This window comes from Lepidothrix coronata, unplaced genomic scaffold, assembly GCF_001604755.1.
Source record: "Lepidothrix coronata isolate B3197 unplaced genomic scaffold, Lepidothrix_coronata-1.0 Scaffold65, whole genome shotgun sequence".
In the NCBI taxonomy this organism is placed as follows: domain Eukaryota; kingdom Metazoa; phylum Chordata; class Aves; order Passeriformes; family Pipridae; genus Lepidothrix; species Lepidothrix coronata.
The window spans coordinates 2,573,350-2,599,112 of NW_016690245.1; the positions used below are offsets into that span (position 1 = coordinate 2,573,350).

A 25,763-nucleotide genomic window follows, 5' to 3' on the forward strand; every position below is an offset into this window, starting at 1 on the left:
CACACAGCTTGGTTTTCTGAAATACCAACTTTTCCTTCTAATAATGTCAGTGTTACTATTTTGAAAGCTCTGTTTAACCACAGCTTGAGTTTTAGGAACTGAAATCAGATTTCTGGTGAGTAATATCCTTAAGGACATTTCAGGAACTAACATTTTGTGATTTCTATTAAGAACTTTCTTGCTTATTTCTCTGAGTTCAGTTTTTCAAGAAGAAAAAAGTATACAGTGAAAAAAAGGAATTTGACAAAGAATGGAATATGTAGATAAAAAGATGCGGGTCATTTTCCATCTTTTTTCAGCTGAAGTAATCTTAGGGTGTGGTGCTTCAGCAGTCTAAACTGATCTAAAATGGGACTGCCACAATCCTGGCCTCAGCTTTCTGATCCCTTCCCCATTCCTGTGAGCACATTCATGGACCTGAGCTGCCTGGAAGCTAATCTCTTTTTTTACTTGCTGGGATTTTTGGTTGGGTTTTTTTTGTTTGTTTGTTTGTTTGGGGTTTTCTGTTTTGTTTTCAGTAAGGGATGGAGTGTCTGCCTTCCGGTATTTTCTCTTTGTGGAGTCCGTTCCCTGGAGCAGCTCATGGTGTGACTGTGCAAGCACCTGCCCCTTGGTTTTGGGGTAGTGGTTGTGCTCCAGGTGAGGGATGAAGGCAGGATGGTGTCCACCTCAGTTTGCCTTTGGGCAAACTCTTTTTAATAACATTGACATCAGCTATTAATTTCTGGGAGAAGTGGGACTCTAATTGTCAATATGGTGATTGATATTATAGTTTTGTTCCTGAAAAATTAACGTCAACTCTTTCAAAATTTTTCTCTTTGTTGTTGTTTATCTCTGAAGATAACCTTTTATAGCTGTGAAATATTCCTGCTGTTTGTCTTGGAGCTCAGACATATCTGAATGATAACAGAGCTTAATGTGCTTGAAAAGAATAATAGTGCAAAGACCCAGCTTGGGTGCTGTTCAATAGGTCACTGAATATATCTAAAGAGCTGCTTGAGTCTGTATTACAACACAGTGGAACTAGTTGTGTGCTGCCACTAAGCAGTGTGCATCCAGGATTGCCCAGAACAGGGTCTGCATGTAAAATGGGTCTGACTCTATTGTTGCCTCTTTTAAATGAGAGCTCTTCATCACAAGCTTGGTAGGGAACTAAAACAAGATAGTTGTTCCTATCCTGGCACATAATATTCTTTGAATCACCCACTGACAGTCTTTTTCTAATGTCAAATTGGTCTAATCAAATCTGAGACAGGTAACCTGAGCTTCACCAGTTTTTTTCTCCACACTGCTGAAATACCACACCAAAGTTCAAAACAAGCTGCATCAGCTGAAGAAATGGCCCATTATAAATGGTTTGGTACAAACCTACGTAATGCACATCAGAAGACTAGAATTTACAAGTTGTTGAGTGATAAAAACCAAATGGTAGTAGTGTTGATGAGTAAACAGGGGGAGCTGAGTGATACAAAGGGCAGCATAAATTGATTTGCAGTCAGTTTGAATTCTCCTTCACACTTGGTGTGACAAAAATGCAGGAGGTCCATAAGACCTGGAACGTAAGTGACTGCCGAAGTGTTAAAGGGTTGGAAGTTTAGCTCAGTGTCAAGAATGTACAGTGTGATAATTAGTGACAAAATCTTTATGCAAGATTAAATTTCATCCTGCTGGATTGAAGCTTTTGTTGGAGATTAAGGAATAACCTAGGTGAGGGTCAAAGGATTCATTTTCCCAGCATAGTTTGCCTTTTTTTTGGTTACTGTTTCTTATCCCATTTTGATATCCTTTGAAGTAAGATGACTGTTTTAGATGGAGCTAGTTTTGCAGTTTGAACCCACAAGCTGAAGGTTGAGAGTGTCTCACCAGGCACCGTGTGGAGGAGAATTCAAGAACGCACGATCCTGCAGCATGTGATACGTGCCTGGGATGCTCTGGGATTATTTCAAAATCATTGCAGGAATTTGTTGATGCCATGTCTTTATCTCCATATAAACAGCAAGTGCTTGGTGTAGGCATGGCCTTATTGAATTCAAGTTATCAATATAATTTTTGTGTCGTGGGTTAGCAGTCTTTTCAGTGGAAGTACTTAATATCAAGGTTTTAAAGCACTTTTCTCAGGTTTGTTTTCTTTTATTCATGTGAATCAGTCAATGTTTCCATTTCCAACAAAAAAAAAGTTATTGAAGTGTAATTTCTGAGAGAAGTACTCAAAGTCAACAAAAAGAAGAATGTCTACACTAGATTAAATTCTACTTAGTAAGAATTACCTTTAACTATTGCAAGATTTTTGTAATGGGAACATAATCCAGTGCTCAGCATGAGTTTGGTTTTCAGTATTGCCAATTTGTTCTGACCTTTAAGCAGACAAAAACTAAAATTCCTGTTTGCACTTAAGGTTTGGGGTGGTTTAATTTTCCTTCCCCTCCCACTGTAGAACCTGACAACTTCCCTACTGCTGTGCGTTTCTGATAGCAGCAGTGACTCATCTCAGCTTCACGCTTTTGCCACTCTGGAATTTTTGTGTGCATGTGCAGAAGCCCTGATGTTGCTGCAAGGGCCAAGCGAGGAAGTGCAGCCAGGCAGCTCCTCAGCCCAGAGTTCTCCTGGTTGCATTCAAATATTGCATTAGGATTTAATTGTGCCTTTAGTAATTGGTAGAGATTTATCTTTGAGGCAGAAGTTAAATATAAACTTTGGTTATAAACAGATTGATTCCCCCCCCAGCTTTTTTATAAACTGCAGGAGTCTGAGTTTGCCTGTTTCCCAGATTGATCATGGGAAGTACTTCGCTGTGAAACCAAGAACCAGGTTATTTAACAAGGAGCAGTTTATCCTGCTGTCCTGTTCTGCAAATTTTATGTGCAACACACAAACTTGCTTGTTTTGGGATATTCTGTAACCCTCTTAATAATTCTAATGGTCTTCTTGATGTCTTTTATTCTTGCAGGTTTATGTGACAGTACTGCCCATCTTTATGTCACAATATCCATCCCTGTCTTCCTGTGTTGCTCTTAATATGCATTATTTGTACTTTTTATCCTCCTCTGTACTTGCGTTTTTAACTTGTGTGTGTGCACGGACTGGGAAGTGGGAAGGGAAGGGGGCTCTGTTATGTAGGGAGGCACCTACAGCTACCACCCACTTGATGTTGATCCATAATTACTGAGCTGTTGAACAACAATATGGTATCCCTTGGTTTCCTTTCTCTCTTTTTCAGATTGTTACTGAAATTGTAAAGTTCTGCCCCTCAGTACCTGTGACGTGCCTTGAATTTTAGAGGGTCATGTTTGAGTCCAAAGTCATATCCACAAGGAGAAGAAACGCAGTGAGAAGTGAAGGGGTTGGACTCACAAGTGTAGTCTAGACAGTAATTAGTCTCTACATAGAATCAGCTTCGCTCAAACCTTTTTTGTGACGCAGCAGGATTTGGTGATGTGGTATCTAAGCACAGTAGTGAGGCTTGCAGTTCTTTTGAGAGCCAGACAAATTATTTGTTTTCAGAGAACACTGCATCCTGTGTCTTTCTGCAGGATATATGAAAGCATATGATTTGGGGGTGTGTTGAGTTGCGTTTTTCTGAGCATCAAGTCACATGATGGTATTCTGGTGTAAGATGGAACGGCCCTTGTTTCACTTTGACCATGAGGATGTTAATTCAGTGGGCTTCCTTATTTTTAATAGTGTCAATATTTGAGCAGGTTGTTGCATTCTTTTATTTTTTTCTTCAAGAAGTGATCTGCTGTCCTTAATAGGACAGATTGAGTTATTAAATCAAGTAGATCCAATAGTATAAGTTTTGTTTTTCATTAGTCCCTATTTGTGTTCAGTGAAGGAGATAATTTGCAAGGTTGGAAGTGTGTGAGGTAACATGTAGGAGCCATTGCAGGTATTCAACTGTATTCATAACCACCAGAAATAGCAGTTTAATTATCTGTACAGCTTCTGCTAAACAGAATTTGCACCCTTAAGGAAATACTCCCACTGCCCAGAAACAGATGTCTGTTTTACTGTAGGAAAAAAACTTTGGAGTTAAAGGTGCAGCTACATGAGTAAGTTTTTCCTGAGATGAGCTAAAGGGTGTTTAGAAGCTGTTAGCTTTTCCATGATATCCATCACTGGGCATGTCTGAATGTGTGATAAGCAGAGCGTGGTTGGCCCTGTGTGACTGCAGGAGAAGTGCACCTTGGAGGAGCTGGTGGACAGTAACTCGGCAGGGCGAGGGCTGGGTAACCGTACCCTGAGGCCTCGTCTGCACTGCTGACTAACTGAATCTGGGCACTGTGTTTTCCCACATGGCTTAGCAAGTTTGGTGTAGTTGGGATTGAGTAAAATACATGCCTTCTAAAACATTTGGCAGTGCTGACATGGCTGACCATTCCTACTAACAGGTTTGTCTAGAAATGTGCTTAAACAGAGTGTTAAGCCTTATCCTGTTAAGGTCTATAAGAATGCTGATGTGTTTGGTTCTTGCTTTGAACCTGTTTCTCACACAAGTTCTTCTGTTTACATGTACTTGATGAACAAAACAGCAGCCGCTCTTTGGTGGAAACAAGTAAACATGATTTATCTAAACTGTTAAAAGCACAGGCTGTTTTGTGTGGGATAAGTGTTTCAATTCACTTTGTTTTCTGTCTTTGGCAATGGCTATGTACCAGATGTACTGGAGAAAGATGTAACAGCATGTGCAATGAGCTGTTATGGAACAGCTTTCCCACAGATGGACCTTCTCAACACTTCCTCTTCATCAACAGTTGCCTAAAAGCAGTGTAAACTGTTAAAGAGGTACCCACAAAAATTTAGGCATGACTCCATCACCTTCTGCCTCATGAAGACCGTTTGTGTGCCCAGTTGAAACACGAATATATTTACCCTCTCCGTTAGCAGTCCCTGGAGTGGTGCTGCAGTCAAACCATCCCACTGTATGGCAGCCAGTGAGCAGCTGTTACCACAAACACAAGGGCAGCTGTTTTATGTGGGGTGATGGAGACCTGCTTTAGCTCATGGGGTTCAGGTTGGAAAGACTCCAGTCCATGTTTCCTCGTCTAAATTCTGACTGAGGCTCTGAATTATGTTTCAAGTGACTCTGGTTACTTTAATTAAAGTATTTTAATGTACTAAGAAGAGCCTATAAAAGTAAATAGTAACAATAAGGAATACGGAGTCCTTCAGTCACTCCCCAGCTGAATCAGAAAAATTGTTATTAGTTAACTGCTCATAAGCTTTTGATAGGTGTTTGATACCCACTGGAAATCAGCTTGAGATCAGTACCTAGGTTGTAGTAGATGACTGCCACTCGAAATAGAGGCTGGAGCCTTTTTTGGGCATATGACAATGATTTCACAATGCAAAATCCTCCCGAGTGTGTTTGCTGTACTTGTTCTAGGACTGCTCTCTGTAGGCTTGTCATCCCATTCCAACGCCTTTGATAGATTTATTTCTGCTTTTATTCCCTTTGGGATGGTTGGAGAAATAACTGCAATCATTCCTGCAAACCCCTCTGATATCCTGTGGTCATTTTTAAATCCTGAAAGTATTTTTTTTTTAATATTGTTTGATCTTTTGGTTTTGTTAGAGACATTTTCTATCATGAGATAATTGTGAAGAGAGTTTTAAAAAACATTAATTAATTAATTAATTATTAATAAATTAATATTATTAATTAATATAAATTATTAATAAATTAATAAAAATATTAATTAATTAAATATTAATCTTCTGGGTTAAAACTTTGTGCTTCTAAATAAGCTTAACCTTTCTATAAATAATGCAGTGCAAAAGAATTCTTATGAAATGGCTGACTTGCCACATTTACTTGTTGATTTCCGGGCAATAGATGGGGCATGAGATCATGGGAATTTACTGTTGGCTTATGAAAGCTGAGCTGGTTGGAGAAGGGTGACATTGGTATTTGAATTGGTAGCTGAGCACTGGAAGAGAAACCTCTTCTTTTGAAATACGTGCAGTGACCTTGAACTCCGTGATCTCAGCTCTTGCCCAGCACATTCTTGACCTCTTTGCTGCTGGAGTAGCCTGCTGCAATGCCCAGAGTTTCTTTAAAGGATACTTGCCTGTGTCAAGTCTGAAAGTCTAGTGCCAGGAGGATTTTAGCCCTGAAACAAGGTGAAAAAACAGAGGGAACGGTTGGTGAGTTCAAAGTTAGGGGCAGAGGAAGAATCACTGCTGTGGATTTCTTCTCAAGAGCTTTGGGATATCATCTTTGTCACTGATGTTCCTTCCCTGTCTCTCTTGCAGACCCGAGATGTGTATGTTCTTGGGAGGTTCCCATGCAGGAAAGAAGGTGCAATGAGGTGAAGGCTGGTGACAATAAATAACTGGAATATCAGGATGGAATTAAGGTGTTCTCCAAAAAGACAGGAATGTGGAAATCTAGGAGGGGTTGAAAGGGAAGGAACCAAAAGAAAGTGGTTTGGGAAAGTCTGAGTCAGCTCAGTGCTGTTGAAGCCCATGGAAAACGGCTCTTGGACCATAGTGAAGATAATGAGGAAGGAATGCTGAAAAGATTTTCAAACTTGAGTAAAAAGTAGTCAAGTATATGCTTGCTGTGGCTCCTATCCACAGACTGCTGTACAGTTGGACTCTGTACAGTTCTGTGTTTTGTTTAAAATAATGACACTTCATCTTTTATTTTCAATAAGCCATTAATTCATGACCATTAATTAATTTTTCACAATATCAACTCTGTACAAAAAAATTTTGGTTTGAATGTGTTACCAATATATTTTTTCATGTCTGTCTAATACCATAATTAGTTAACAGATTTATGTCTAGGAGCAGCATGTCTTAAGCCTTTACTTATGTCGTAAGTAAAATTAAAAGCAAACAAATTTAGGAAGGGTAAGAGAAAATATGAACAAGTGCATTCTTGTTTCAGAGTTACAGGAACTAGGAGTGTCCTGTGTTTCATTTGTTACTTCAGCAGTCATCTTACTCATCTTCATGAACTTTTTAGGTCTTGTTCTTACTACCCTTCCTGTGTCTCTGTGAGGCATTTCCAGAAGGGTGTTTGTGTATATTGAGATGGAGCAGGACTTCTGAAGTTCTTGCCTACCAAATAAAAACCTAATTTTTTTGGCAGACTTTTCAGTTCTCTTGCCATGAAACTGAGACATTTTGTCTGGCCATAGTGGCAACTGCATCTTGCTCTTTGGCATAACTTTCCCTTGGTTGTGGTCTGTACTTTGCAGGCAGAGGTGGAAAAGGACAGAAGCAGTGTTTTGTAGCTGGGGTTGTGCCTCTTGGGCAGACCTGGTCCTTGGCAAATCCCCAAACAGTACAGCAGTGGTACCACACCTTAGCTTCATGCCCCATGTACCACATGCTTGGTTTGTATCAGAAAGCAGTGTTATCCTGTGTATCAACATTTGATTGAGGGGTCTGCTCTAGCTGTGGTGAAAGAATCTCAAGTTTAATTAAAATAATTTAGAACTAGAAGGTTTAATTATGTTTTGGGTTTTTTTCTGAGTTAATTTCCCTGGCTGTCCCTACCCTCCTCCTAGGTGGTTCTGGATGTCAGACTGTAAACAATGAATTATAATGGGCTTTGTAACGAAAAGGAGTACTTTGGGAGGTTTTAGGTATTTGCTCACTGCGTGGCTCTAGTGAACCAGATCTGCAGCACTAAGGATGAAGGTACTGCCCAGCAGCTGGGCACAGAAGGGGAAAAACCCCGCATCAGAAAGGAAGGTGAGGCAAACTTGCCTTTGTGTATCACCCAAAACGTATTTTAATCGATTGCAGGTGCTCCGGACCTGTGGGTTGTAAACAGAAATCAGGAAATCGCAACTGCACTGCCCTTCCTGTGTTGCTCAACGGCCGGGGAGGAGCAGCCGAGTAGGGAGAAGCCTGGGAACTGCTGCTTGGTGGCTTCTGCTGCCCAAGAGAGCAGCCGTGTCACCCACCCGTCGCTCTGCTAGTGGGTCTGGTACAGGACCAGGAGGGCTGTGAGGATCAGCTTTGCTTCTGCGGCTCCCTCACTTCTGGGTACACAAGCACATGTGTGCATGTACATTGGTGGATAATTCTCCCCACCCACCCCCTCTCAAAAAACTTGCCTTGCGCCGATCAGTGCATCCATTCTTAAAGCTTTCTTGGGCTTTAGAAGCGTGGATTTGGGGATAAATGATGGCACTGAGTGCCAGGTTTAAAAAAACCCACATTACTTCAAGAGCTATACTTTATCTAGATTTCACGGTGTCAATCTTGGTTTGTTGCACAAGAGCCAGTAAACCAGCTTATTAGTGGTGCTGCTTACTTAAAAGTCCAATAAAACATGTGAGGTTATTTGGCTGGGTGGTGTAAGCTGGTGATAAGGGGCTCTGAAGGAAGCCCATCTTCCTTAACAAAAAAAGGAAGCTACTTTGGTATCTCTCAGGTCTGGTTTAGAAGCATAGCTGGAAATGGAGGGGAAAGAAACAGAGAATTTTTTAATAAAGAATGTCTGGATGAGCACTTGTGTCTCTTGTAAAACACGTCTGACTCCTCATTTGGTGCCATGACAAGAGCGAACACCTCTGGCTGAGAAGGAAGACAGTGATGTGGGAATAAAGGCCTCTGGTTAAGGCTGTAAATAGCAGCTGATAGAAGTGAAGGTCGTTGTCAGGTGTTCCACTGGGTGGTGTGTGCTCCAGAGAAGGAAGAGTGTGGATGGGTGCTCTGGTGAAGGAATGCCTTAGGAAACAGCAGCAGGCTTTATCAGCAAGAGTCAAACACTGTTGGCAGCTGTCATGGTGCACTTGTTAATGGTGGAAACACCTGCAAAGTATTGATCTGAATTTGTAATGTGTGTGCTGCTCCCCATAGGAGTTCAGGCATTTGGTCTCCTTCTTCTGAACAAGTTTTCATATTCTGAGTTTGAAAATCAAAGGAGTTTTGTATGGTGGTAAAGTATTGAGAAACCAGGGTACCTGAGGGTGCATCATATGAGTTGCTTTGTTAGTTAGTTCTGATTGATGATGCTATGCAGATGTCTGTTTTCTGTCTACTGTTGGACAGAAAGGTAAAAAATGCAGTCCCAATCTGGAGTTAGTTTGTTATAAGTCTCCTAGGCTAAACTTCCTTAGATTCATATGAGGACCAGCAGGTGAGGAGAGTGATTCACCCCAGAGAAATAGGGACATTCTCCGCCATTTAGTTTCTGGGCGGCAGCCAGGGAGGGCATTAGCTGTGCATTGTTGTGGCAGTAAAAGTGATGGATTAGTTGCTCAGAAATTACTATAACAAGTGAACTAAACTCTTTGTTTGTCTCTCTCAGATTGTGTCTTGTCTCACTCTGATTTCTAGTTGCCTACGCAAAATGCACCTTTACAGAAATGTACAACAGTTATCCTAAAATTAGAGCAAACTGTGGTCTTGCTGTTGAAATGGGTGGCTCTGGTTTGCTCTTTTTTTTGTGTGTGCATTTGGAAGTGAATCTTTTTAAACTGAAATTTTCCTTGTTGGTCTTCCAGACACAGTTGAGTCCATGCTTTCAGACTATGACATCCTTTCTCAGTCCAGCATCCAGCAACACTCACTGAAGAAGAGGGACCTCCAGCCTGAGACACACGTAGAGAGGCTCTTAAGTTTTTCAGCCCTGCAAAGGTAATTAAATGAAATAGCATAATATTTTCCTTCAGTTTATGATTAATAATGTGCAGTTTCAAACCCAGAAATAGTTATCTTGTTTTCTGTCATGACTGGCTGGTTCCTTTAAGTTAGTCATCTCCATGGTTATATAACTTCAGAGATACACAGAGGAAAGGAGAAAATAAGTCACATTGTATGGCTCTGATTGCTGAAGTGGCAGTGATTTAGAATTTCTTTTGCTTTGTTCTAGGCTTTAGTTTCATGTAGATTACTTCCACTGATTGGGTTGGATCCTAGTTATACCTCATCTGGCAACATTGTCGTACTTCTTGACTGTCCTCTGGTTCTTGAAAATCTCAGCCTTCTGTTTGGGCAGCACACGTGATGTGTTGCCCAGGAGATGTATTTTTTTTCACAGAGGTTTAATTGTCTTCCTTCTGAGTGTAAACTTTCCATTAAATAAAGCAGTTCTAATATTTTTTGTGATGTTATTATAAGATGGGAAAGAGAAGCACAGATGAAAGGGGAAGGAGAGATAGAAGGGAGCAGGCATGATGATTCTAGGGATTTTATTCTGGAAGTCAGAAAAGTGCCTTATAGGCATTTGAGTGCTGAAATTGTTAATCTAAAATGGGCATGAGGATGAGAATAATGCTTTATATTAACAATTATACATTGATTTTGTTCATCTGACATCTTTGTTTACTGTGTTCTCATATGCCTTTCCCCTGTGTCATTTACAACTGTCATGCAAGTTGTGCATAATTTTTGAATTTCTAAATGTTGGGGGGGACGAAATTTTTAAGTACGAAGTATGAAAGGTTAATGGGATCAAATGTCTGACTGTCCCTGTTTTGCACTGCCTCATGCACCCTGACTTTGTGGTGAGGTTGCAATACTGCCAATGATGATGACAGAATGATTGCAGAGGAGCATGCCAAAAATCTTTGACCCAAAGACCACATAAGAAGCCTTATGGGCTCTTGGTTTATAGAGAAGGTTCTCCGCTTACGTCTTGGGATAACCTTTACTTTTTGTGACAATATATCATAAAAAATGTAGAGAGTTCAGATTTCTGTGTATGGTCTTCTGACTGTATTATTTTAGAAAATAAAAACCTTAAGCAGCACTACAGGCTGGACACAGTGGCCAGACAGGGACCCGGCAGAAAGGGACCTGGAGGTGATTGACAGGGGACTGAACATGAGCCAGCAGTGTGCCCAGGTGGCCAAGAAGGCCAATGGTATCCTGGCCTGTATCAGGAATAGTGTGGCCAGCAGGACCAAGGAAGTGATTCTTCCCCTGGCACTGGTTAGGCTGCACCTTGATGCTGTGTCCAGTTCTGGGCCCCCTCAGTTTAGGAAGGATATTGAGGTGCTGGAGTGTGTCCAGAGAAGGGCGACGAGGCTGGTGAAGAGTCTGGAGCAGAATTCTGATTAGGAGCTGCTGATGGAGTTGGGGTTGTTTAGCCTGGAGAGGGGGAGGGTCTGGGGAGACCTTATCACGCTCTACAACTACCTGGAAGGAGATCGTAGCCAGGTGGGGATTGGCCTCTTCTCCCAGGCAACAAGCGACAGGACAAGAGGACACAGTCTTAAGGTGTGCCAGGGGAGGTTTAGGTTGGACATTAGGAAGAAGTTCTTCACAGAAGGAGTGATTTGGCATTGGAATGGACTGGCCGGGGAGGTGGTACAGTCACTGTCCCTGGAGGTGTTTAAGAAAAGACTGCATGTGGCACTTAGTGCCATGGTATAGTTGGCAAGGTGATGTTTGGTCATAGGTTGGACTTGATCTCAGAGGTCTTTTCCAACCTAGGTGATTCTGTGATTCTGTAATATAGATGGGATAGATAAAAGAAATTCCTTGGTCTGATTTTTCTTTAAATACTCACCAGTAGCTGGTTTTGCTTGACTGCAAATGGAGAAGGCACATCATGAGCAAACAGTGACTGTTTTGGATTTTGGGGGTTATTTTTTCTATTTTTTAATTAAACATCTGTGATGGCTTAAAATATTTACAGTTATGAATTATAAGGTATATGTTTTTGTAGCCAGCTTATCAGAATTAATGCTTTGTAACGTCTTTTGGATCCTCAGTAAAATGGTGACTGAATGTATCTGTTATATGCATACTTTGCTTAAAAGTAAATATAAGTAAATTCTCTTACAGGCACTTTAAATTATACTTAACTGCAACTGCTGAACACTTTTCAGAAAAATTTCAAGCATTAATTGTGGATGGTGAAGGCAAGGAAAAGGAGTATCGTGTTCAATGGCAAGACTTTTTCACCGGACATGTCGTTGGTTAGTATGAAGTAGACTATGGGTCAATGCTGAGAAACCACAGCTTTGCAGGAGTCTCTTGGCCAGAGTAAATGGTGTATTTTCCTTATTTTTGTCAGATACAATTAGGATGAACAAATAAGCTTAATTCTTATGCCCTTTGGTTTTTCTGGTTTTGTTTTTGTGGTGTGTTTGGGGATTTATTTTTTTTAGGTTTGGTGGGTGGTAGGGTTTTTTTGAGCTATTGCACCCATGTTCTAAGATAGGACTCTTGTGTTTAGTTTGGCAGAACACAAAGGTATAATTTACTCAAGCTGTGGCCTGCAAATTATAATTTATTTTTTTAAATGATGATGGTGGCTCTAATTCCAGCTGGAATGTGGGACTTGTTCTGTGTCCCAGAACACAAAGAGAAGTAGAGGTGATGCAGTGATGCCCAGATTGCTCAGTTAAAGACTTACAGATAGTTCTTTGTAGATTACTTTTCTGTAAATAAAGGGTATCTCACTCCACTTTTGTCCAGCACTAATGCTTCTGCTAAGTTGTTTTTATTTCTGTGTTATCTGTGTGATGTAGTGAGTCTTTTCCACTGGAGTCCAGGCTGACGCCGTGAAACTGCTGTGTGATAATAGTTAGATGCACGCTGCTATTATTGGCGGAAATATTCTGTGTCCCATTACTAATCCCCAGAGCCATCTCAACACTTTCTGTAAAATTAAGAGTTACATCTGAGTCTTGTTGACTATGACCATTGAGAAGTTAAAACTGGGGGGAAGTGTTGGTTCATTTCTTTTTTTCTTTGTACTGAACAGTTCTTCAGAGACCAAGGAAGGGAATTTGGCATGAAGTTTAGAAACGATTAAAAAAACCCCTAACAAATAGTGTAGGAGTGCATGCAAGCAGAGCTGAATTAACTTATATCTTCTTTGCCTATGTTAAAGGAGAGCATAATTCCAAGGTTGTGGCACATATTGGGGATGAAGATTTTACAGTGCGAATCAATACTGATGGAGAAGAATACAATATTGAGGTACTCTTTGCTGTGGGAAACTGTATTCAAACCATCATTTTCTTTCCCTGTGGGTATTTCCCTTTCTAGTTAGTCACTTTTGACACCTCTGTAGCTCAGAGTAGACTTGGTGGTGGTGTTTGTTTTGGGGTGAGAAGGGAGAGGAAGGGAAATGTGAAACCAGTGTGACTGTTGCAAATGTTGACTTTTATTAGCGAGTGTTGCAAATGTTGACTTTTATTAGTGACATTCTCTGATGGTTGCATGCTTTAGATACATCGGGCAGAAGGTATGTTTTAAACAGGAAAAGGTTTAAGAAACAGAAATGGGTAACGATAGTAATTAGTGGTAATCATGTCTTCTAGAATAACAAACTGTGTGGCAGTCTGAGCAGAGTCGAGGTCTGTGGAGCTTTCTAAAATTTTGGCTGTGTTATGTTGTGGAATTTTTCCCATTCTTAAACCTTCATTTGAAAATCTGTTTTTTTATCTTAGGGCTTCATTTGTAAATCTGGTGTTTTTCCCAACTCTCTTGTTTTTCACCATGTTCATTGCTTGTCTTATTTTAAACAGTGGGTTAAAAAAATATATTCAACAAGTATATAATTAGAGACTATCCTAATGACTTGTTCAGTGCAGTATATTCCCAGACACAAGCAGTATTAGAATGTTTGAATGACAGTAATTATGGCTGAGTGTTATATGGATATTGTAATTGTCTCCAAACCCAAGGATGCAGAATTATGGGTAGACTTGAGAAATCTAGTCATGTGAAAGTATAAAAATGTGATTAAAATATCCAAATCACTGTACTTGTGTTTTACATTACCAACATACAGTAGCTGTTTGATTATGATTTAAAGCGTTTTTGCATCTGTGGTCCAGAGCAGTGTAAGTGCAGCCGACCCCCTTGCTCCTCGCTGTCTGTGTCCATGCAGCTGAGGGCAGGCAATGGTGTGCAGGCTCCAACTCACTGTCGGTGTCCCCAGGTCAGCTTTTGCCCCTGACCAGCCCTGGATGAGATGATGCCTGTTTGCAGTCAGAGAGGGTGTCTGTTCCCAAAAGGCAGCATGGACAAAGCTGCTCCACTGTTGCCTGCCTTTGTTTTCATGGTGCTCCTGTATCATTTGGAAAGGTTATGGGCCTCTGTATAAACCACCTGTGCCCTCAGACCTTACCTTAGCATGTGAAACACTCAGTTTTGAGCTGCAGACATGGCTGCTGGGCTGGCACAGCCTTCATGTTTTGGGACCTTTTTGCTGTGAACTGAAAGCACAGTGTGCTAAACTGAAAGCACAGTGTGCTAAATAATAGCTGTCTGAAGTTGCAAGAGCACTGCCTGAGGGCCAGAGGAGACCCAAACCCAGGTGCTCTGTGTTTTGGATGTGGACAGTCAGTGCTGCTTGGCTTTGGCCAAAGAACAGACCCTGTCCGTGCTGTATTTAGTGGTGTTGCTGTAGCTGTTACATTCAGAAAAAATAGGATATGTTAGTAAAGCAAAAACTGCTCTGTTAAGATGATCTCAGAGTTTTGGATGCCCATGTAGCATAAGAGAGTTGAATTCTGTTGGCTTTCTTGGGGATGTCATTTTATCAGTAGACCTGTTGCTGTGGGCGAGGTTATCATAGTCTAGTGCATTTGTGTGTGGGCACAGAAAGCTGTGGAGGTTTGGTGGTACATACCTATAATTTTTTTACCTATCTAGACTTAGGCTTTGCATTCACAGCATTCTTAACTTCTTCTTGTGCTGTTAGCCACTGTGGAGATTCGTAGATGATGTGGAAGATGAAAGACTGCTGGTCTACAGATCTGAAGACATTAAAGACTTCTCAAGATTACAGTCCCCCAAAGTGTGTGGTTATTTAAAGCTGAATGAAGAAGAACTGTTGCCAAAAGGACTGGAAGACAGGAAGCAAAACGAAGGTGAGTGTCCATAGTTGGGAGAGCAGCATCTTTGAAACACTTGAATTCTGGCTGTGTTGGCAAGTAAGGTCAGAACCTGGGCAATAATCTGTGTTGCTGTTTCTAGTTTAACTGTTAGCTCTTTAAATTCACTGGGGGTATGAAGGTGGGGAGCAGCATTAACTCATGCGCATTCCCCATCCACAAAAGCCCCAACAACTGATGAAAGGAAGATACTGTTGCTCAGGGCATATTTATTCCTGGCTTGTTGAATGGATGTTTGGCCCCACCAAAATGTAGGCTAAGGAGAGGAAGCCTTTTCATCAGGTCTGAGCAGTTTATGACAGCTGGCGGCAATGTAGGTACATGTTCTGAGATGAACATTAAGACAACTTTGTACTTTGTGCACTGTGCAGCAGGACCTGTTTGGCCTTGATGGTCACTCAAGAAATCCATCTTGAGCTATGATGGGGTTTTGAGAGATTTCAATCCCTTTTTCCTCTGTCCTTTGCTGTGTCAGCAGAGGTTGGGATAATGACTAGGAACAGGAGGTCTGAGGCTGAGGTGATGACCATGAAAGCTCTATAGGTAAATCTGATGAATAACTTGATTTCACTGCTACACATTCCTTTCCTTACAGTAAGTTTGAGGACTGTTACGAAGACAAAAATTAAGAATAGCTATTAAAAAAAAGCCCAAAACTAAACATCCCCATTCTCTCCACAGAAACACACCCACATTCACAGTTATGACTTAAATAAGGATAATAGACTCAGCAGTGGTAGTTGTATTGAGTGTTTATTGTATTTAAAATATTCACTGTAGCAAGCATCCATCGGAAGAAAAGAGCCACTCCAGAGAACTCCAAAAACACGTGCAAGATGTTGGTAGTGGCAGATCATCGTTTTTTCAAGTATATGGGCCGTGGGGAAGAGAGTACCACTATAAACTATTTGGTAAGTAAATGGACTTTGTTAAGATTTGCTGGAACTAACATAGGAAAACATAGTGATCCAGCAGTTAAAACAACATACAGCTTATACTACTTTTGTGTAAGTGACTTGTGGCTTGTGTGTAATTTTTAAATGGGAAAGTGCTAAAATCATGCTTTAAAAATAGTTTATAATGATGATACTGTAGTTAAGTCTTCTTTAAGTTTGCTTATAAGCAAATTCCTTCCTTTCATATATTTCTTATGGCTATGCCATTTTCTACCTAAGAACTTCTGTTTCCCCAGTCAGAACTTGAGTTTCCTGGCTCTTGAAATCCACTGCAAAGGATACAAGCATCTCTGAAGTTCTAGCATGTTTAATGCTCATAGGAGAGGCAAACGCAACTTACGTAGATTCCTTGTTTTTTTCCAAGTTCTTTCGGGATTCTCTGTCCAGTACAATAAAATTAGAAGCAGACACAGTAAACAGTTTGTTTGGTTGTACATGGGTGTTGTGGGTTAACCCCAGCAAGCAGTTCAGCCTCACACAGCTGCTTACTTGCTCCTCACAGATGGTGGAGGATAGAATAAAAAGGGTAAAGCTGAGACAACTTGTAGGTTGAGATAGAAACAGCAGAGCAAAAGCTGTTCACAGAAGCAAAGCAAAATAAGGAATGAATTCACTGCTTCCCATCAGCAGGCAGGTGTTCAGCCATCCTCAGGAAAGCAGGGCTCCATCATGTGTACCAGTTACCAAGTAACCCAGCCAAAAACAGTGTGATTGTCTACCTGACAAGTTTTTGTGGAATAGAACAAGGCCTGTCTGCAGCCTTTCAGCAGAAGTGGAGAGTATGGGGAGGTTGGGAACTGGAGACAAAATCAAATGAAAACACTTTTGGAGGTCTGTTGTTTGCCAGAAGTCTCTTTGAGTTCAACTCTTTGAAATGCTAATCACTCTGTTTCACCTTTGCTGACTTTTTGACCTTTCTGTCCCCAAAATTGTTTTACATTCTCCAGGTAAGGGGGCCTCAATTGGTGTGTTTGCAGAGATGCTTTTATCTCAGCATCTGACATGTGCTGAGGCTGACCCACTGTTGTGTTTCCTGGGTAGATGAGTACTGTTAACAACACAATAGTTGGAAAACTAAACTATTGAGTGGCTCTGAATGTCACTTCTCATTCTCAACAAGTTTGTACGTTTCTATTTAGTAGAAGGTGGTTTTTCAGAATATGCCAGCAGTTTGAAAAGGGAGGTATTGATTGTGAGCACTCACATCTGGAACCTTGTGCTTGAACCATAATGAGGAAAATAATAGCTTTTTAGCTTTGGGAATCAGTTAAACTAGTTAAGCACTTAGACTTAACTGCTAAGACAAAGCAGTAAAAACAACTTCCTCCTCTGCCCTTCCTTTTAAAGAAATCTGGAAAAGTAGTGTTTGAACAAAATGTTTCCCAAGATGTCTTGTTCTTAATGCTATTGTTCTTCCACTATACAAATTAAAGTGATAAGTGGAAAAGTTTGTACTGCTTTTTTAAAATGGAAAATTTTCGAGGGTATTTGATAATACTCACTGATCCAAAACCAACAGCACTTGGATCCAGAGAGTATGTCTGTTACCTTATATGAGGTTCGATTTTAATTTGAAGTGGGTGTTTCTAGATAAGTATGTTGCACCTTCTGAGAGTGTCTTGACTTTTACTGCATGAAAGCTCAACTAAGTAACTTGTGTTTCTTTTCTAAATAGATTGAACTGATAGACAGAGTAGATGACATCTACCGAAACACTTCCTGGGATGATGGAGCCTTCAATGGGTACGGCATACAGATAGAGCAGGTATTCACTGAACTCTGCAAAGGGTTTCCAAATTAAAGAAACATGGTTTAAATGTTGGGGTTTCTGATTATTTTATCTGGATTAGAGCTAAGATAATAAAATCCTACATTATTAACTCCATCCAGGAGCACTCAGAAATAGCATCTTACCAGTGATAGTGTTAATGATCTGAGACATCATGCCCGTTTTCAGTTCCTACAGTGTTTGAGATGTGAGTTTTCAGGGAGAATACTTCCATATTTAATCTCAATCCAAAGATGCTTTTTTCCCCAAATGAGCAATTCTTGTTTCTGTCAGACATACTTTTATGAATTTATGTCATATTTCTGTCTGTGGCTGCTGCTTAGCTTACAAGGCCTGAGTGGGGCTCAAATACAGATGAAAAAACACAAATCCTGCCTGAAGAGCTTTAGTGGCTCCCTTAGACATCATGATATTGTAGAGGCTGGTGTAGAGTGGACATTAGGTAATGTACTGACTTTAGTTTTATGATGGCATCTGAGAGTTAGCACACAGAAACGTGAAAAAGGGCATTAAAACCAGGAGGAATGCATCAGCTCAGCATACTGCAAGAGCTGTGATGTGGGACATGGAGACTAATGGGACAAGCTAGCTGCCCCTTTGCTGGGAAAAAGTCTGCAGGAACAAGAGGAGCATTAATTGGGCAAGGAACGGGAGAGAATATGAAGCACTAATTCTAGGTTCCTGGGAAAGTAACAGTCCTTTAAAATATGGTTTGGTTAGCTAGAACTCTGAAATGATTTGGGCTTATTTGTACTGGTTGTATTTGGGGTTTTTTTGAAAGAGTAAAATGCACATCAAAACAGAATGTTACAGTGAAGCTTTTGATGTTATCCTGTAAAAAGGCTGGTGTAGTTACTTATGATGCAGTTAGTGTTTTAACTAGCAGAGCCTGGAAAGTTAACATTAGAATCATGCTGAGTCTGAATTTTTCTCCTTACAAGGAGACATTTAAAATTACATTTAAGCCTTTTCTGTAGCTATAAAATTGACCAAAATTCCTCTACATTATTGTTGCCCTTTTCGAAATGTAGATTATCATCCACAACGAGCCAAATTCTGTAAAACCTGGAGAAAAGCATTACAATATGGCAAGAAGCTACCCAGATGATAAAAAAGATGCCTGGGATGTGAAAATGCTGCTAGAGGTAGGTTGTAACCCTTGAAAAATGTTGTCTTTTACAGAGGATTACTCATTCATACAGCTGCTCTGTAGTAACGGGTGAAACTCCTCTGCTCCCTTCGCATGACGTGTGGGTGTCACACAAAGTCAAACCAGCTGCTGTGCCCTGTAGCCCATGGTAAAGGGCTCCATTGCATAACTACAGAGCAGACACCAATTAGTCTTATTAATATGGTCTGAGTCAGAAAGACAGTCCTGATATGTCTGGCCCTGAGACTGACTGCCTTGTGACCTTCATCAAATTACTGTACTTGGTTTTCCCCTCCCTGCGAAAATGGGAAATGAATAGACAAGTTATGTAAATGAATGCATACAATGTATTTGGGTGTTTGTTTAATTTCCTACAGCTCTGTAGGACAGCTAAACAGCTGCTGTTTTCTGACTTAACCAGATTTAAGAGGTGCTTGTCTGCACATTAGATAAATGTTCTTATCTGTAGACTTCTGATATGCGCTGTAAACTTTCTAACAGAGATTTGACTATATTTTTTCTTTATTAAAGCAATTTAGCTTTGATATTGCTGAGAAAGCAGCTCACGTGTGCCTTGCTCATCTCTTCACGTATCAAGATTTTGACATGGGAACGCTTGGTTTGGCTTATGTTGGCTCTCCCAGACCTAACAGCCATGGTGGCATTTGTCCTAAAGGCAAGGCTTCTTCTTCTTCTGTCCCAGTTGTGGGTTGAAAGCTAGTTTTTGTTATTTGTGTTTAATCCTTTTCTCCAACTTTCCTGGAGTATGTTGTGTTATTTGCATACGCTCTAGTAGTTGTTTTTTGCATAGAAGAGATGGCCATTTTTTTGGCTGGAGCTGGAAAAAGAAGGGAAGGAAGGATAAAAGTCACTAAGCTATTGGTGTGAACAAGCTGGCTAGAACAAACCCTAGACCAAGGGCTGCTTTGTGTGGGTGCAACTTGCAGTGGTTGTGGAATGGCAGATGCTGTTGTCTTGGAAATTTCTGATGTTTTCCCCTTTACTGCAATACATGAGCTGTTTGAGCTGTGCTTGAAAGATTTCCCAGCCCAAAAAACTGGCAAGAAGCATGCTCTCACTAGTGAGCCTGTGAGAACAATAAAGCTGTTCATTTCCCCAGACAAGGATCCCTGTCTCCCCAAAAGTACCCTGAAACCCAAGAAAAATGTTTGTCAATTTTCATTTGTTTATTTCTCAATTCTATAGCTTATTACAGTCAAATTGCAAAGAAGGATATCTATTTGAACAGTGGCCTAACCAGCACCAAGAACTATGGGAAGACCATCCTCACAAAGGTAGGAGCGTATCCTCCTTGTATGTGTGTGCTGGTGATGTGTGCCATGGGATTGTGACAACCTTCTGTGCTCTCTGAAACGAACTGCTGTCTTTCCATTTGAGTCAGCTTCCTGGGGACAAGGATGTAGGTCACAAAACAAAAATCATCCTTTTTGTTGTTGCTTACAAGGGGAGATTGAATTCACTGCGAAAGAGGAGTGAGGAAACATAGCTAGTGTCTAATAGGAACTATTAGGTTCCTAGGTGTAAACAAGTTTTTGATATCTGAAGATGAATTTAAATGTATTTTGCTTTAACAAAAACCCCAAACAAACAACAAAACTCGAACAAACACACCTTCAAAAAGAACAAGGAGGCAAAGTAGGAGGTTTAGTTTGAGCATTTTAATGAAATTCTTCCACTTGATTTTTGTGTCCTGAGGAAAAGAACAGGACTTATTAGTGCTTATACTAAGCTTACTATAAGTTGATGCTGTCTGGATTTTTTTCCATACTTGATAAGATAGTAAATACATAAAGGCCTGAATATGAGCTTTGTCTCACTTGTAAAGATACCAGAGCAGTGCCTGTGTCTGCATCTACAGAATCTTTGCAGTTGGGCATATTTTGCTTTTGCTGACTTCTGCTGACTTCTCAGCTGTGCTTTTCTGTAGCCTGATTATAAAGGGAATTCATAATTGATGTGTGGGCTAAAACTTGGCACAGAAACTGTCAAGAAGATAGGAAAAAAGACAGTGAAGCTTTGTATTAGAAGGATGTTGACAGAGAGCTCTTGCTGTTGCCATGCCATTTGCATCAATCTCCAAACTGGAGTTGTGCCTTGGATTACAAAGGAAATTGAGTTTTTTGTCTTCCCAGTGGGAGGCACAAGGCTTGGGATGAGGCAGTGGGAGCATTATGGATTGGTTTCACAGGGAAAGTGCTGCATAGTAGCCACTTGGGTTTAAAAAAAAAAAAAACACCTGCTTAAAACACTTCTCCAAATAAAACCCAGTGAAGCACAGGAGGGATCCCTGGGCAGCTCTCCTGTCTCTGGCTCTCACATTAGCCATGCTTAGACACGAACCAGTGCTGCTCATTCCAGTGCTTGCTCCTTCCCGAGCCCACACAGCAGCTGCACTGAGGGATTCTCTCTCCTGAACTGCCTGGTGTCCTTACATTCACCTTTAGTTCTGTGCAAGGTTAGTTTGTGGTTGTCACCTTGTGAGGTTGACACCATCTGCTGGCTAAGGCGCTGTGGGAGGCGCACAGCAAGCAGAGCCGGTTTAGGATCCTCAGCACAGGCAGACCTGTCTTGCATAAATAATGTTGGAAATGCATCCCTGTTGGGCCACAATTGTCGCTGTCTTTCCCAGTAATCATGCAATAGCAGTTTATTCAGCACTCCTAATGTCATCATCCCTTTAGAAGAAATAATTCTAATGGCAATAGATGTTAAACAAGAGATTGACTAATTGTAGTAGCTGGTGTTCGTTTGAATTGGTTTTTGTTTCAACTTTTTATGCCTTCCAGCTACTTAAAAGCAAATTTTCATATTTTAAGTATCTTTATTGCATTGAAAACAAGCTTAAAGTGGTATTCTAGGACAGCATTTTGCCTTTAGCACTGATTTAGTGTTCAAACCTAGTCCTGGAACTTGACTTTGAAATGGACCATAATTTTATTTGCTTTTATTTCTCCACTTTTAGAAAAAGAAAAATGTTCATCCTGTCCCTCTTGATGTATCTTAGAAGTGCTGATGGCCTGGAAGTAGCTGGGATCTTCTGTCCTTTCCTGCTCGGACTAATTTTTTTCAACATTGTTTTTTTCATGTTCAAAAAAGGAGGCTGACCTGGTTACGACACATGAACTTGGACATAACTTCGGAGCAGAGCATGATCCTGACAGTCTGCCAGAATGTGCCCCCACTGAAGATGAGGGAGGGAAATATGTCATGTATCCTATTGCTGTCAGTGGGGATCATGAAAACAACAAGGTATGGTTGTTTAGTTTTGCTTCAGCATACAAGTTTCTGCTGTGGTCAGTGACCCTTTGTATGGCAACTCTGTTTAGTTAATGATTCCTGTAGCTTGAAACCATCGGGAATGTAATGGGTTAGCCGTAAGGAGAAAACATTCGCAAGCAGTTGGGTTCTCTGCAAGATAAGGTCATCTTTTGGAATCTGAGTTTCAGTGGAGTTCATAGCATGTCAAGGTGCATTTTAATTAGTTGCTTGTAATTAGCTGTGGCCACATGCTGCTGCAAGCAAGTCATCAGCAAGAGTCCAGTCCGGGACCTTCAGTACCAAACAGTGTTTGGGTGGTCCATAGCTGCCGCTGTTGTAGAGAGACTGCCAGACGCCACAGCTGCAGTGGGAGCTTGCATTGGCAATGTGGAGTTGACCTTGTGCCTGTTCTGCAGATGAGAAACCAAGATTATCAGGGGATGATTAGTCTGCAGTGGAGTCTGACTTGTGGCTCGTGCCCAGCCCCGCTGCCGAGAGGTAGCGCAGTCTGTCCCTGTTGGTACAGCTTCACATCCCGTCCTGGGGGTGGTGAAACCCTGAAGCCGTGGGAGAGCTGGGGTTGGCTCTGAGCCCAGCTGCGTGGGGGAGTCCCTGCAGTGTAATGTAGCAGTGTCCATTACGGACCCAACCCTTACTTTCCCATCTTAAAATTTTTCCGAGGTATCAAGCTGACAGTATAGAGGGAATAACTGCTTTCTGAGACACCCAAATTTGGAAGTGTAGGGAGGCCATGGCTGTCTTAGATGCCAGTTGTTGATAGAAAGGTACACTCCTCAGTGCTGCTCTTTCCCCCTGTGACTCTCTAGATGTTCTCAAGCTGCAGCAAAAAATCCATCCATAGGACCATAGAGATCAAGGCCCAGGAGTGCTTCAAAGAGCGCAACAACAAAGTGTGTGGGAACTCCAGGGTGGATGAAGGGGAGGAATGCGATCCTGGCCTCTTGTACCAACAGGCTGATCCCTGCTGCACTGCAGACTGTAAACTGAAAGATGGTGCCAAGTGCAGGTAAGGGGAAATGAGCTGCAACTTCTCGTTATGCAGGAGAGAGTGAAGGGCTGGGCTGAAAACTCCTAAAGCCACTTGCAGTGTCACAGGCCTGTTTCTTGGCTTTCAGGCTAAACATGTGAGCTCAAGACAATAAAGGATATCAGGAAAGGCTACTGTATGCATACATTAGTTTTTGTAGCATTCTCTTACTTTTTCTGAGAAGTGTCAGAAGCTACAGGCTTGAAAATGATTATTGGGGTGGTGTTATTTTTACTAGCATTGTTATAAAGCAAACTTAGGCAATTGAAAAACAAGATTTAAAACTTCCCGTACAAACTTTCTGTGCAGATGCAGTTTTTGCTTGTATTGCAAGGTAGCTTTATGCTGGGATCACATACTGATATTTCAAGACTGCTGCAGAACGTGTTTGAGCAGACAACACAGTGACTGCACTAAATGAGTCCTCTTTCTGTTCTTGGTTTTTTTGGGGTGTTCATGGCCCTGTTGCAATGCAGTGCCCTATCTGTTTTTTTCATAGTTCAGCTTTACACCATGTAACATTAGAGAACTTGTGCAACTCCTGTTGTTTAGCAAGAAAATCCTTCAATTTTAGTGAGTATTTTTATACTAAGGGCCTTTTTATGTTAGGTGAGAACAATGAAAATAAAGACAGTGCAGAATAAAAAGTAGGAAACCTTCAGGACAAATGGAAGGGGAGGAAGTGTTTGGGGAAGGAAAGGGTGAAAGGTCTTGTCCTAAATTGCACAGCAAATGACAAGAGGAGGATCCAAGGGCCTTCGACAGAAGGGTCCCTGGGTTGCCTCTCAATAAGCTGTACTGTCTATGTGATTTTACCTTTAGTACATGAAGACTCAGTGGGTGTGTAGAAAGATGGCTGTCGGAGGGGGCAGAGAGGGCAAGGGTTGAATCAATGAGTCAGTATCCTAGAAGTAGGTTTTTTCCTAAACATCTTTTTTTCTCTGGTTTTGTCACACTTGTACTTTTTTTTTTAAAATTGCTTAATATTTATTTCTTTCATTTTGATCTTTCCCCAGTGATCGGAACAGTCCCTGCTGTAAAGGCTGCCAGTTTGAAAGTGCACAGAAGAAATGCCAAGAAGCCATAAATGCCACTTGTAAAGGAGAGTCTTTTTGCACTGGTAGGACGTGGTTCTGTCCCCTATATGTCAGCCAGCCAAGCGCTCCAGGCTCAGTGTCCTGTTCAACCCCTTTTCAGTCTAGTGCCCTTTATCCATCCGGTACATGTAATTTTAGAGACCAGTTAAGCATCACAAAAGAGTCCTATAATGAGTTTCATTGTAGTCCAGGAGTCACTTGGTGATTTGTTGCCCAGAAGAACATGAAAAATGTTGATTTTTTTTTTTTTCTTTTCTTCTTTGTTTCTTTCCCTTGAAAGAAGAAAAAGCAAAACAGTGTGTTTCCCTGGGAGGGGACAAGAATGAATTTTGTCATAAAAAAGGTGGAATTACTGCAACTCTGCTTCACTTCCCCACTTGTTTACTTCTTCATAATCTTTCCTGGAGGCAGGGAGTCAAGTCAGTGTCTGCCTTGCTGAAACTGCCTCCAGGGTCTGCACCTACTGCATGGTTGCCAGTGCCACAATGCCCGAGCTGTTGAAAGCCTCCAGAGCTTCTGCTGCCTCTCGGAGCAGTTGGCAGGCAGCCTGCAGATGAAAGCCAAGAACAAGTTATTGGGGTTCCCCTGGGATAAGTCTGTATTTCCATTATTTTCCCTTTTTCTTCTGCACACTTAGGTGCTCTGCCCTTTGCTCTAACACAGCCCTCCCACTCTGCTGACTTCCATCTGTAGGGAACAGCAGCGAGTGTCCCCCTCCAGGGAATGCTCCGGATGACACCGTCTGTGTGGACATGGGGAAGTGCAAGGATGGGGAGTGTGTCCCTTTCTGCGAGAGGGAGAAGAACCTACGGTCGTGTGCGTGCAACGGTGGGTGACACGGGACTGAACTGCAATGCGCCTCATCTCTGCTCCGTGGGGAGCACTGGCTCTGCTGCAGGATGGCCTGTGGGAGGGCTGAGCTTGTGGTTTCTGGAAAAGTTAAAACTGTTGGGTATTATCAGGTGTTTTCTGTTTGAAAAAGGAATGTGAATGTCCTCCTGTCTTCTGGTAGTCTGGATTGAAGACATTAAGATGAGACGTACGGTCTGACACTCCAGCTAAAGAAGAGGACACTCTCCTACCTTCCACCTCTGCCACAGGTGGATGGGAGGGATTGTAAAGAGATCCTGACCAACCTCTGGACCAGGCATCTGGCAGAACAGTGTTGGCCTCCAATGAGTAGTTAAAGATTTCAAAGAAGTTAAAGTGCTTTGAGAATATAGGATCCCTAAGTCCAGTCCCCTGCCACTGCAAACCTGCTCTCTGTATCATCTCTTAAGTGTGGTAAAGCAGCTGGGAGTAGGTGGAAGGCTTCATGGGGGCAGTGCAAGGAACCACTGTGAGCCACACTGTTTGAGATGGAGGGCATAGCTGAGGAGAAAGGTGTCTAGAGGACTCAGACCCCAAAGAATATTTAAATCTCTTTTTGTGGATGTGTTTGGAACCTCTTCACTGGCCTGTTGTTTCCTGCAGTGTTGGGGTATCAGTTTGGAGAGCTTGGTCCCAGTGTACCCCCTAATTGCACAGAGCATGTGATTGAGTTTTAGACTTGATCATCAGAGTGCCTGAAACTGGGCAACTCACATAGTCCTGCCTTCCCTGTGGGGAAGCTGTTGATGAAC

General features: G+C 41.6%; 1 protein-coding gene across 1 annotated transcript in view; it reads left to right on the plus strand.

Annotated features, from left to right (window-relative positions):
- ADAM17 (ADAM metallopeptidase domain 17) overlaps positions 1–25,763 on the plus strand; it is a 33,786-nt gene that overhangs the window by 1,788 nt on the left and 6,235 nt on the right. Inside the window, exons 2-14 of the mRNA XM_017818131.1 lie at positions 9,468–9,600; positions 11,755–11,888; positions 12,809–12,897; positions 14,630–14,798; positions 15,603–15,733; positions 17,454–17,543; positions 18,599–18,712; positions 19,249–19,393; positions 19,924–20,012; positions 21,835–21,987; positions 22,824–23,023; positions 24,061–24,164; positions 24,835–24,969. Of these exons, the coding sequence (XP_017673620.1) occupies positions 9,468–9,600; positions 11,755–11,888; positions 12,809–12,897; positions 14,630–14,798; positions 15,603–15,733; positions 17,454–17,543; positions 18,599–18,712; positions 19,249–19,393; positions 19,924–20,012; positions 21,835–21,987; positions 22,824–23,023; positions 24,061–24,164; positions 24,835–24,969 (1,686 nt within the window). The remainder of the gene's footprint in view (positions 1–9,467; positions 9,601–11,754; positions 11,889–12,808; positions 12,898–14,629; positions 14,799–15,602; positions 15,734–17,453; positions 17,544–18,598; positions 18,713–19,248; positions 19,394–19,923; positions 20,013–21,834; positions 21,988–22,823; positions 23,024–24,060; positions 24,165–24,834; positions 24,970–25,763) is intronic.